The sequence below is a fragment of the Agelaius tricolor genome, unplaced genomic scaffold (genome assembly GCF_023055355.1).
Source record: "Agelaius tricolor isolate 1412-34295 unplaced genomic scaffold, bAgeTri1.0.p SCAF_4, whole genome shotgun sequence".
Classification (NCBI taxonomy): Eukaryota; Metazoa; Chordata; class Aves; order Passeriformes; family Icteridae; genus Agelaius; species Agelaius tricolor.
Window position 1 is genome coordinate 13,786,247 of NW_027269264.1, and position 13,540 is coordinate 13,799,786.

Sequence of the window (13,540 nt, forward strand, 5' to 3'; positions counted from 1 at the left end):
TTGTTAAACGTGTGCTACAGAACTTGCTTGTTCCCCGTTTTTCACACAGTCTGGTTTATTCTAAATTGTTTGGTCTCATATAAAAAAGAAGCAACAGTATTAGGCAGGAAATCTGTGACTATTTTATTGAAGTAAAATTGTGTGGTGGTCTGTGCACTTAAGAGGAGGATCCAAGAGAGCCATGACACCTGAAGCCACCATCATAACAAGAGCAAGTAGGGATTATATGCAAAGGCCCCCACCAAAGTCCTCTAAAATCTTATCTGCAGTGAGCTACTGAAATGTCCAAGCAGGGAAAAAAACAGGATACCATATTCTAGAAGTGCTCAGTCCAGTCTGTGACATGCTTGGTCTGTTTTTGCATTTAGAGGTAGTATCAGCCAAAGAGATCATCACCAGCTCATCCCCCACTGGTTGCTGTCAGCCTCCTGCAGCAGCACACTATATTATCCATCAGCCCAGTCCTACCCCAGCACAACACCTCTGTGAAACAACCAGGAAATTGCATCCAAGCAACCTGTGCAACAAGTCTCAGCCTAGAGCACAGCCAAACATGGATTTGCACCAGCACTGGTGCACATTACAGAGCTGGAAGGAGCTGTGGGCTAGGGGAACAACTGAACCTGTGGTACTACATGATAGCGTGCAATGTTAAACCACAGGCACTGCTCACACCAGCTACAAAGCTGAGTGCACGAGCCCACAGAAGAGTCTGCATTGGCTGGTGACACACAGCTCACTATGGATTTGAAATCCAGATTCAGAAAGCAGCACTTGACTTCCAGAAGGGAATCTGAAAGAACTGATCTAGAAGAAAAACAGATCCCATATTTGTAACCATGGAAGGGAATACATGTAAGCCACAGTTGTGGATCCATGTATCAGAAGGTATCACAACATGTCCAGAGTTGAAAGATAAATGCAATTTGAGCAGCAAAATAAACAATATACTACAGACAAATTCAAGTCTGAAGATTGCAGGAGAGGCTGGGATTTCTATATTTCACATCTATTTTACCTTTATACTCAATATACTGCAAGGCCTCTTTTAGATGAGCTACATTGGCTAGAAAATTATATTTTCCAGAAAAAGCAAGCAGCTAGCCCAACTTCAGTTAGCAAAATAAGGAAAGAAAACAACATAAAATAAAACCATAACACTGAGACAAACATGGAACACAAAGCAATGGTTACAGAGAAATTGTAAAGAACTGTAGAGTTAAAGCATATCTCCATTTGCTTTAAGTCATCTAACTTGGCATCTTTCTCCTGACATTTTACAATGCCTGTGTCATATTCTGGAAAACAGTAGGCTGCTGTCAAAGTAAAGTATTAAAATACCTGCTCCAGAACCAAGAACCAAATAGTATATATGCCTCAAAAATAGCTTCCTGCCCTAACTTTCCTTTGTCCTTCAGTAACTGCTGTGGTCACTGCTGGCAAGAATTTTACAGTATCAGCAGCACAGACAGTTCTTTTAGCATTGACATCCTACTCAGTGCTTACATTTCAGTCACAACTCTGACCGTAAAGAAGCTGTAAGTCAAGGCTGAAAGCAGAACAGGAGGACATGACATCTAGTACTGTTTAAAATGTAACTTACTACATAAGAAACTGCCAGGCTTGCTCTAAGATCATACGCTGAAAGTGCTTGAGCTTTCAAGTGACAAATTATTACCCTTAAGAAGATAAAGCAGTGAAGACCTAGTTGTTGTTGTTTTACAGCTCAAAAATTTTATAAGTAGATTGCAAGTGTTTTGAAGTAGCTAATTTTAACCAATTTTTTCTTCTATGCTGATCAGCAAGATCTTAACAGAAAACTACTTAGTATCAGATAATTACAAGAAGAAACTACAGAAAGAAACTCCAACAACCAAAAGGAGCTCTAAATAGAGTTTTGAAGTATTCAACATAAATAACATCAACCATCTCTACAAAGTTAACGGAATATTTAACTGCAATAGTATAGAAATGTCCACATTTTAGTCTTCTGAGAGTAGCCTTCAATGGTTCTTCTGCTGGAGGAATAAAGTATTTGCGCTGATCACAAGCATTAAGACAATCCAAATTTCTTCTAATATCTAAGTAATTTGCATCTATCAAACATATATTTTCTAAAACAGATTAACAAGCCATGTGCCAGGTAACCTACCCAAAACTTCACTGAAACTAGAAACTGCCCAAATATTTAATTCCCTGTACTCTACCAAAGTCTATGTGCACATCAAGACCAGCCTCCTGACACACATGTTTAAAGCAAACACATTTCCTGCGTTCCGTAGTCTTCCAATCAACCCCAAACAACAGAGGCAACCTTGCATGTTTGGCATAATATTATATATTGTCATTCAAAGAAAGAAAAAAAAAAAAAACCCAACAAACAAAAAACCCTACGCAAACCAGAATTTTCATGAGGTCCTTGGTAGGTTATAAAGACCGTGACAGACTACAAACTCCTCTGAGTTCTGTTATGTGGTGAAGGCATTTTAAACCACGAAGCAAGCGAAGAAACGGCGACACAGCACAGCGGCTCTCGGTGGCTATTCCTGAGGCGGGACAGTAACACCAAGCACTGCTGCGACCCCCGGGCCTGGGGACACCGGCTCGGCTCGGCTCGGCGCGGAGCGGGCGGCACGGACACCGCCAGCCCTTCCCCAGAGGCCGGAACCGCAGCCCGCCCGCCCGCCACCACCCGGGCGCGGCCTGCCAAGGAGGAAACCCTCCCGGTCTAGGAAGGAGACGGGGAAAACGGGAGCGAGAGGCCCGCGGTGAAGCCCATCCCAGTCCGGCAGCGCCGGGGTCCGCCCCGCACGGCCCGGCCCTGCCGCCCGCTCTTACCCTCGGCGATGACCCGCTTGATGCGCAGCTTCATGTCGCCCATCTCCACTGTCTGCCCCACGAAATCGTTCTGGTCACGGCTGGCGGCTCCCAGGGAGCCGGGGCCCGCCAGGAAGTCCAGGGCGGACTGGAAGAGCGACATGGCTCCCAACAAGCAATGCAATTGATTGGGACGGGAAGGGATGGAAGCAGAGTGGGATGAAGCTGGTGGGCTCCGCCGAGCCTCCGACAGCCGCGGCGAGAGCCCGCCTGCCTCCCCTACCGTCTACTCAGCCGCTCTTCCCTCAGCTCCGGGCAGCTTCCGGGAACGCTGCGTCACTTACGCGCTCCCGGTGCGGCCCGCCCGCCGCAGCCCGGCCGGCCGCGGCCCCGCCCCGCGGGAGGAGCTCCGGCTCCCGCCCGGCTCCGCTCCTGAAACGTCCCCTCACCGACTCTCGCTCTCGCCCGGGCTCCCGCTCCCGCCGGCTGCGGGGGACGCGCGGCGCTTTCCCTCTCGGAAGGGTTGCCATTCCCCAAGCAGCGGTGTGTTTACACAGTTTAACACTTTGGTTGGCAGCCGGGGAGAGATAAATGTTCTCCTGTCCGCCGGCACCGCTGGCACTTGGGCAGCACCTGCGCTTTTCCCGCAGAGCATTGCTGCCATCCTTTCCCTGTTCGTCTGCCCTCGGGATCTTCCCACGCCTGTCGCTTTTCCCCGCAACCGTGACGAGCTGCCCTCCCTGCACCCCCACTGCCAGCACCGGGAGGCACGGGCGGGCGTGGTGGGGAGCGCTCTCCGTGTGTCACACTGTCGTGGTTTGACACTGTGGGTGCCAAATGCCAGGCACTCACCAGGGCCGCTCACTCACCCTCCTCTGCTACGGCTGGGCAGAGGAGAGAAAAAATTTAATGTAGGGTTCGTGAGTTGAGGTAAGGACCAGGAGAAAATACTCCAAGGGCAAAACAGGCTCAACTTAGAGAAACAAAGTGAGTTTATTACTAACAAAATCAGAGGAGGATAACGAGAAGTAAAATAAGCCCTAAAAAATAAGCCACTTTCTTCCCCCAACCCCTCCCTCCTCTCCACCGACAGCAGGGAGACAGGGCATGGAGGTTTTGGTCAGTTCATCACCCGAGGTTTTCTTCTGCTGCACAGGGAGAGGAATCCTTCCCCTGTGAGACCATAGGGTCCCTCCCCACAGGAGACAGTTCTCTATTAACTTCTCCAGCATGGCTCCAAATCTCTGAGCAGCAGTCCTCCCAAAAACTGCTGCAACCTGAGTCCCTCCCACGGGCATGCAGTCCTCCCAGAACTGCTGTGGTGTGGGTCACTCTTCCACAGGGTGCAGTTCTCAAGGACAGGCTGCTCCACCCTGGAATCAGGGCCTGATCTCTCCACAGGGTCCCAGCCTCCTCCAGGCACCCACCCACTCTAGCACTGGCACCTCCCCCGGGGGCTGTGGGTGGATCTGTGCATCCCCCTGGATCCTCATGGGCTGCAGGGGCACAGCTGCTTCACCATGGGCTCCCCACGGCCTGCAGGGGAATCTCGGCTCCAGTGCCTGGAGCAGCTCCTGCCCCTTCTTCTTCACTGACCTTGGTGCCTCACATGTTCTCACCTCATCTTTTTCGCTGGCTAGAATTAAAACTGCGCCCATACTTTTCTTTTAATGTCTTCTTAAATATGTTATCACAGAGGCATTACCATCATCTCTAGTTGGCTCAGCCTTGTCCAGCAGCATGTCCATCTTCAGAGCCATCAGGGATTGGCTCTGCCAGATATGGTGGAAGGTTCTAGAAGCTTCTCACAGAAGCCATCTCCGTGCCCCCTGCTGCTACCAAAGACAAGGCCATGCAAAACCAACACACACACACGGGTGTTGGGAATAGCCATATCCACAGACAGTGTCAGCCTGTGTTTTTACAGGCCAGGGTGACTCCTCTTTGTGTGTTTGGCAGATCCCAAACTAGTCAGTCCATTTCCAGAATACTACCTATGACCTGAGACAGCAGATCACTAGAAAAAAGGCTTGTCTCCAAACCGTATGCTTCAGAAATAACACCAATCGTCAAGATTCTCTTTCAGAAGTTTAGTCCGTACTGTCTCCACCTTGCTAGCAGCCATCCTTTTGAGACAATCCCAGACATCTCCAAATTCTGTAAGATTTCAGGTGGCCATGGCTACTTTCTCCTGCACAGATGACTGGTTCAGTTTTTTGAAGTTATATTTCTCAGTCAGCTTCCATAAACTAAGAACTTGCTCTTCTTCATGTGCTGTGTAAATTACAGGGGCATGGCCTCTTGTGATTCCCACACTGTTCTGTAATGCTTTATCAGTCAAGAAGTGTGGTCTTAAATGCAAGTAGATTTCTATGAAGATCCCACATTTTCATACCTTTCATTAAAAAAAAAAATCAAATATTATAATAGAGAACTTCTATCTGCAGCAGAGGTCAGCTGCTATTTTTCTTTCAATTCTCCCTATGAGAAAACTTCTTTTGTTACAGTAACTCACACCAGCATAACTTCCTTGCAGAAAATCATACCTGCAGGAGCATCTTACCTTCAGTCCTGCTTTGGTTTCTGACTTTCCTGATTATTTTTGTTCAGGCAAATGCTGTAATTATTTTTTTTACAATCAAACACTGTTAGTTAGGCTTGCTACACCATATTGTTCTACTCACTATCCCTTGTATCATTCACCTTCACCTTCCCCTTCAAAAACTCATTACTAAAAGGCCACTGGAAAAGGAAAGGAATTTCTGTAAGGAACCACAAAAGCAATCTGTCTGGTTTTGAAGGTCTAGGTTTTATTTTAGTAGCTTTCTTGTTCCCAAATGGAAGACTCTATCACAGATGGAATATGAGGCAACTGCTTCATATTTGTTCAGCTTAAATGAAGATTGAGGTTTCTGATGTAACTTCAGTAACAGACTGAGTGACCTGGGCTAAAATAACCTCTTTTGGATGTTCGGGTTTTTGTGGGTTTTTTGCTAACCAGCTTTAATGCCATGATAAAATTTCCTGACTATTCCACTGCTAAGCCTCACATTTATCTCAGCTCAGAAGAGATGTCCCAAAGTCAGAAGAAACAGATAAGGATGACATGGCAGCAGGACTTTGTTTCAGCAGCAGCATTCCTGATTGAAATGCCATAAAATGTGTTGTCTGAGAATCTTGTTTCTCTATCAATGTGTACCTTTTTAATGCATAAAAATTAGTAAATAAAATTTCATCCATGAAAACTGATTATATTTAAAACTTTATGGTTTTCCTGCTTATGCAAGAGATTAACTGTTGGGAAAGGTTCTTTACACAAATAATCAAAATTCCAGTTCAAAAATTATATGCAGGTAGGCCCTAAGTGTGATGTTTGATAATAAAAGCTCAACCAATTGTTGCTTGAAATTGCTCAGATAGATCAGTCATAGCTTACAGTGGGAGCTTGTTCTTAGAAAGATTGCATGAGGAGTAACTATGTTAAACATGAAGGAGGTATAAGAAAAAATGTAGGATAGTCAGCACGAATGTTACACTTGAAAAAATCAGGATGAATTTGTCACTGCAACTTACTGCAGGTAAGATAGAAAAGCCTTGATATGATTGCAGCTTTTCTGGATTAAAAAAGTTTAAAAGAATACTTGGGTAATATTTTACTGACCTGTGGTTTTAAATATCCAGGATAATACTGGAGAGGTCAAGCAGATCATTCAGTGAGTCCAGAAGGCTCTACAGTGGTGGGAACTGACCCCATTTTCATGTATTGCTGAGGCAAAAGTGTGATAAAATGCTAGTTTTTAAGAATACTTGGTCAGAAAAAAGTATTCTTTTTATTTATGCAGCTTGAGAGGCCTATGGGGTTTTTTTTAATTGCTAAAGGTGGTAAGGCTTAACCATTTATATGTTGGCACAGTTCCTGTTGAAAAGCAGAGGAAAACAAGGTTGTGCCATCTGTTACTAGTCTGCATCCCAGTTCTGACAACCACACTGTACCTCTAGTGGGATGCTTGAGCTTCTGATTAAAATGCTCTGCTCCAGCCTTCCCCTTACAACTCTTGCATAGTCTTCTTTCTTCTACAGCATCACCTAGAAAGTACCACAGATCATTCTGGCCAAAAACCTTGGGTGGGGAAGGTGGTAAGGAAGACTTTCCTCTTGTGTCATAAGGTCAACACAGGGCAGAACCATAAATTCAGGAATTATTAAATGAAAAGTTCCTTTTTTCTATTACCATGTAGTAAAGATAGCACTTTAATTTTCGTTCCAGTAATTGCTTTCAGCTTCTAAGGGATTAAATTAATTAAACAGCAATGAATTAGCATTCTACTTTGCATTTATCTATATAACCCTTAATCAAAATATAACGAGAAAATGGCACACATAATAATGTCTCTGTAGATCTAGATAGGGTTCATTAGGTTCAGCACAGCTGAAAATCTATTTTAGAAGAACATCTCAGAAGAAAGATTAAATACTTCTCAATGTTTGTACTTTTTATTGCAATTGCTCTTGGGATGTAGTCCAAAAGAATGAGTCATAAAACTAATCCTCACACAAAGCAAACACAAGAGGCCTGACCATTCTTAATTTAGTATCTTTGATTTGCATGCAGAGACCCTCCATTTCTTCTCAGATCACAAATATACCAAAGGCACACTTAAAGCCAAGCTGGCACTTCTGACCAGTCATTTACTTTCCTAATTGGCTAGCCTAGGTTTGAGTGAAACTGCACCCTTTTGAAAGATTTAGGCTTAGTTCTGCCTCACACAATCCAGCAAAAATCAGCAGATTTGGGAAGTGAACAGCCAGTACTACCTCTGTGTTACACCCAGGTAATTTTGTGCAGCACACATTTTTTGTTCATGTTACTTTTTGTATTTGTTGCAATACAAATGAAGTGTTGTGTTCTTCTGATGTACTTTTTTTTCTTATGCAGATTATCACCTGCTGTATGTTGGGAGATTTTTATAATGTGCTCTAGCCACATATTTCAAATAAGACCCTATTCATTTGATATTAAAATAATGAGGTTAATAAAGCAATATTTGAAACATTTGGAAATAGAGATTTTTCAATTTATCTCTATGTATGAATGCTACATTCTAATTTCACTAAATAACTGCTGTTATTGATTTGGGAACCCTTTCTTTATAGCTGAGTTTCCAGTTTAAGTTATTCTTTTCTGATAACAGGAAAATATGCCAATGATTCGAAAAAAATTACTTCACTGGTTTTGCGGAGCAATAGTTTTGTCTCTAGCTTTGGAATAGACAAATTAAGCAGATGCATCTTTTCTCTGTTTGCTGGCTTCAAACAAGGCATCTTCTTTATCTTTTTGCTCTTCTTTAGGAAAATTTTATATAGGGCAAATTAGCTACCCTGCATAAATAAAATTAATTTACTGGTTATTAGAAAACTCACTGAAATTTGTGGATAGGGTCTCTGGAGTTTGAATGTGCACTGTACCTGTTCCGGTCTGTAGTTAGGGATTTCTTGTGCAGTTGGTGCTCCTGGCTTCCTTAAAACACCAAATAATGACAAGGGAAAGAAAGATTTGGAGTCTATCCAATTCCTTGAAGAAAAGGTCTTTAATTTTGAAGCCAGAAAGGAAAGTGAACGAAGTGTTTCAGGCATGTGTTCTTACTGTCTGAAATACACTGTTGGTTTTTTGGGTGGTATTGCTTTACTTGTTTGTTTGTTTGATGATAAGCCATGATTAATAGACACCTCAATTGAACAAATAATTTCTTTATTAAATTTAACATAAGACTTTTTATCAAAATGGTCTTCTTTTATGAGAACCAAAGCATCAGTGTTTCACTTTGGAAGGGTGAATTATTACGACAGTAAAATTGATGCTAGCTGCAATTGAGACAGCTGTAAAATTGAGACTATAAGCCCATTAACTGAACTCTCTTTCAAAAGGTCATTATAGTCATTTTACTGTGTGGTCATTTCTGCAATCCCCTGCCATTTAAACATTGTACCCCTACATTACTAAAAGTAGAAGTTACTCTGACATTTCAGAATTACCAAGCTACATTACCATTTCTTAGGCAATACCAATTTGAACAAATTTTAATAAAGGTTAATTATAGATTTTTATGCCAATGTGGTCATATGCAAAATAAAATAGATTATTTTCAGGCAATTATAGGGTCCAGGGTCCTGTGATGAGAAGCAAAACTTGTCATTAAATTTAAAAAAATGCAAAATTGCTCACAAAAGAATCACAGAAATTAGTTTTGTGAAACCAAAAGAAAAATGTGCCTCATGTACAGATCACAAGGACTGACTGCAGCACTCCTGTGCTAGATCAAGTTAACTGTGCCAGGACAGGTAAGGTGCAGGTACAGATGTATGGTGACCTCACTTCAGCTCTGGTCTATCAAGGGAGCAGGGGATTGATCAGTTTTTGCAAAGGAAGAAGCTTTTTAAAAATTTGCGTGAGACTAAGAATATAATCAGCTGCTTGCATTTGGTTAGACTTACCACTGGAGCCTTTTTCTTTCTGTTAACAGGGGCGAGGTATCTGTATTGCTTAGTTGTTTATTAAAATTTCCTGGTATTACAGCAGTCATAGCCTTCCAACATTGTGTCTTAGTTACCAATTAAATGATAAATTTGCTTTCCAGAATTGCTATTTTTGATATTCAAGCATTTTCATCCTCTCTAGTCCTTAAAGAGAAGATAAATGTTTTTGAATGCCCTCTCTGCATTTTAAGCATTCAGCCAGAAAAGTAAAAGGAAAATCATGTTCTCCATGTGTTTTTTTACATTTTATTACATTTCAGAAGTGGCCAAAATAAACTTAATTAAAAATTTATACAACCAATTCCAATTCATGAAACATTCAAGTTTAATAGAATGACTATAAATGAATAAAAGAATCACAACATAGGAGTTCATCAATTTTCAACGATACAACTACAAAATTATAATGTTCAAAGCAAACAAATAACACTGCATATGTATATGTAGGATTACAATGACCAATGTTCAGAAATGGGTGTTTCTACTGATTTGTTTAAATGCAACTGAAGCACCTTAACTAAAGCTGTCATCGTGGAAGTTCCGGCTGAAATAATTACAGCAATTTGTGCTATTTCTGCTCTCCTCTTACAGGGAGCTCCTAAAGCTACCTCACTTCATCCACTTCAGTACGAAGTTAATTGAGTAAGCAATAGAGGACTTCCCTGGCAGAATAGAAATGGCATCAATATCCTCAACCATTTTAATGTCTGATCACATCAAAGGCCTAAATTATTCACGTTACCCAATCAAAGCTGATTTAATTGTGAATATCTCCTAGAAAAAGCTGTGTGCATTAAAACTGTAAGGAGACAGTAAGGAAAGTTAGAAATCAAATACAAGTAATTTTCACAATGTGGTTGCTCCCTTAAAAGTGGAAAGAGATAGTGTTTCTCTCCATTACTTGAGTATTTCAAAAAATGTCTAAGAGGTCCAGGTCTATCAGGTTTGGTGAAAATCAGCAAAGAGATTAGGAAATTACTCAGGACTGAGAAGATGAACCTGTACCCTTAGGTCTCAGGAAGCCATACTACAAAAAGACAAGAAGTTCTGTTGCCTTGAAGTTTACATTAAAAATCATATGAGTCAGTCACAAATGAGAGAAAAATAGTGAAAAATTCTAGGGTCAAATTACAGCTCACTGGATTGTAAGTTGGTAGCTGCTGATAAGGACAGGTACTCATCTGCTCATCGCCTCCAGTCCTTTCTTCTCTCAAAGAAAAGAGTAATTCCCATGCTACTTTAAATGTAAGGGTTGTATTTGTCTAAAAGACCTGCTATTTCAGGCCCAGAAGTATTCCAGAAATGATGGGCTGCAAAAGGCAGTGTTAATAAGTTTGGGATCGCATGTTCTGTCTTGTTGCATGGTAGCCTCAGTGAAATTTCTAATCACAAGTGAATTTTTACTTCAAGAACATTCATTTCATGGCTGACCTTATTCTGGTTTTTAAATTTATACAGTAGCTCAATTACAATAGTTTCATTACAGCGGTTTGGACCTTAAGAGAGCATTTAAGAAACATGGATTCCTTTTTAGTTAAGTTTTGTTGACTCCAAACTGTGACATGAAGCACCAAAGCCTTTCAGCTGTCTCACAAATTGTTTCCACCTGAATTTCAAAGGTGCAGAGCCCAACATTTCTTTCAGCAAGAGCCAATGTTTCTGTTGCACTTCACATAAGGCAGAGATTTGGAGCCTTACACACCCTGTAAACAGTCTGGAAAGCCTAACTATGTCTAATGTTAAACTTGAATTCTGCTTCACCAGGCTCACTACCACCTGGCTAATGAAATGCAACAGCTCACTACTAGGGTTACTGGTAGATATACATGGTGTAATTTAGGCTGGTCTTAACTTACTTAAGTTACTTAGTACACTTTGTGACCCAATTTATCAATTGGTTCTTGTATATTGTACTGGGTGCATGAATGAGGGAAGAGCAAAAATTATAACAATTAGAGATTTATGATGAAGGTGACTTTCTTGAGGTTATAGGCCAGATAACTAAATTGTAGCAGAGAGCATTAAAAATTATTCCATACAGGAAATACTAACATTACACAAACCTTACAATAGCTCCAAGGCATAGATCAATGTTTTTATGGACAATTTCAAGCAGTTCTTTTTCAGATCTACCTGATGTTCCATAATGGAAAATGGAGATGGCAAGAGGGGGTGAGACAGATAGCATATGATAGCTGTAGAATACAAGCATGCAATCCAAATACAATTAATACAGTCCTTCCTGCTTTTTGCTTAAGAGAAAGGAAAGGCTTATTATATGTATCAGGGTGGAGTTTACTAGTGTCCTGTCACCATAAGGAAAGTTAGGAGATATCTTTTTTGCTATTTTTCTTTTATGTTTGAAAATTATGTTTTCCTCAGAGCCTGGTCAAATGTCAGACATAGGTGATACTCCTTTAAAACAAAACAGGTACTTTTTGTCATCCTCAGTTACTGCCACTCTTCATCCTTCAGTTTCAGCTAGACACAAGGATTTAATGCCTTAAAGATTGGAGACTCTGAATTCTACAAATATTTATGGCTTGGTTTTGATTTTTTCCTTTTGTTTTGGTTTACAGAAACTGTTCTAATGGTGATTATCTTCCCCTTACTAATTGTGAGATTATGACATCCATTTGCCATTAATCAATAAGCTGACAATTCTTTGCAACACTAAATAATATTGTGTTAATATACATCTAATTAGACAGCAGTTACCTCTATTATCAACTTTTTCCTTTTGTTCTGAGAGATGCTTAACATGAAAATAACATCCATAGGACAGCCAGCTTAGTTGTCAGCCTCAGTGAAGGCTGGCAAGGTTTCAGTGTAGCACACAAATAGTAATGGGCTGAAATCAATTTTACATTTCCATTTCACACATTATTCCTTTTGTTAATCTTTAATCTGGCCTTTGAAGACTTCAAAGGACATTGGCTTTTTTGGTCTCCTGTCTTCCCATTTATCTTCATTGCTAGTATCTGAGATCTCCATAATTTGCTGTTAAAAATATCACTCTTTTCTTATCTAGAGACAGGTTCAGATATCAGGTATTTAAAGAGAGACTTTGAGAATTACTGGAATAACAACATTCCCACCTAACTCAAAAATAAGCGATGTAGATGTTCAAAAATTACTCTCAAAATGTGTATACGAAGAGATCAGAAGCTTGTACTCTTTCCCTCGAAAAAAAATTGTCAAAAATTTGATAACCAAAACTCATTTGTGCTTGGTTTATTCCCAATCTATCCTTTTATTGACAAACTGCAAACTATCAGGTGTCAAACACATGCACAATATCTGAAGCAAGAAGGCTTGTTGCTAATTGGAATATCTGGATACTACATTGTGGATCATAATCACATGCAGTGGGCTTCTCCTCTGCTCCACAGAGAAAGCAAAAAGATTTAAACACACCACTGCAGCAAAACATTGGCTAGATTGCTGCTACATTTTACTTACTTAGGACATAGGAGCTACTCAGAAGCAGTATTTATAGAAACTAGTATTGCAAATTGCCTAGAGAAATGTCACTTTAATAGTCACATTCTGTTCATGTGAAAGTGTCAAAGTGTCAGTAAAATAACTCTTTCTACTTCTTTGACTTAGTTATCAAAAATTTAATGCACAAGGAAGTGCACTGTTTTGTCTGAGCATATAGGACTAATGGAAGTTGTTCTTGTCTTAAACTCTAAAACAGTTGAATTTTGCTTTTAGTCACACCCTGTACCAGAGGAGAATACTAGGAACAAATTAAGGTAATTGCAAGTGCAGCTTAAAACAGATTAGTTACATCCAATATGACCATACTGCAAGTTGCTAGTTGAACAGCTACATCTAGGAAGTGCTCCCATGATTGTAATGTGCTGTGCAGCCAGGCTAGGGTGCTGGGCATGCAGGTGTGTGCAGAACACCTAAAACGCAAGGATGATGCAAAGAAGTACCTGGACCTGGGATGACAAAGGGGTCGGAGAAAGAACATTCTGAGAATGCAGTCTTTGTTTCAGGACCATCTTGACCCATGTCTTTGGCTTCCCTCATAAGGCTTCTAAAAAATTCCAAGAGCCCCATTCCATTATGAGAAAAGAATTCTGAAACTGGAGAGAGGCTGTGATGGTGATATATACTCTGAGACAGAATTTGTGTTTCAGAACTTGATGTATTACTTTTACAGTTGCTCTTATCTGGG

General features: G+C 40.9%; 1 protein-coding gene across 3 annotated transcripts in view; it reads right to left on the minus strand.

Moving 5' to 3' along the window:
• GAK (cyclin G associated kinase) overlaps positions 1–3,154 on the minus strand; it is a 67,630-nt gene extending 64,476 nt beyond the window's left edge. Inside the window, exon 1 of one of the 3 annotated variants that reach the window (XR_011678852.1) lies at positions 2,839–3,153. Coding sequence is in view for 2 of the 3 variants with exons in the window: in XM_071424635.1 (XP_071280736.1) it covers positions 2,839–2,980 (142 nt within the window). In the remaining variant the exon portion in view is untranslated. Of the gene's footprint in view, positions 1–2,838 lie in introns of all 3 variants that reach the window. The other 2 variants (XM_071424635.1, XM_071424636.1) reach the window with 2 other exon arrangements.
• Between the last annotated feature and the right edge of the window lie 10,386 nt (positions 3,155–13,540).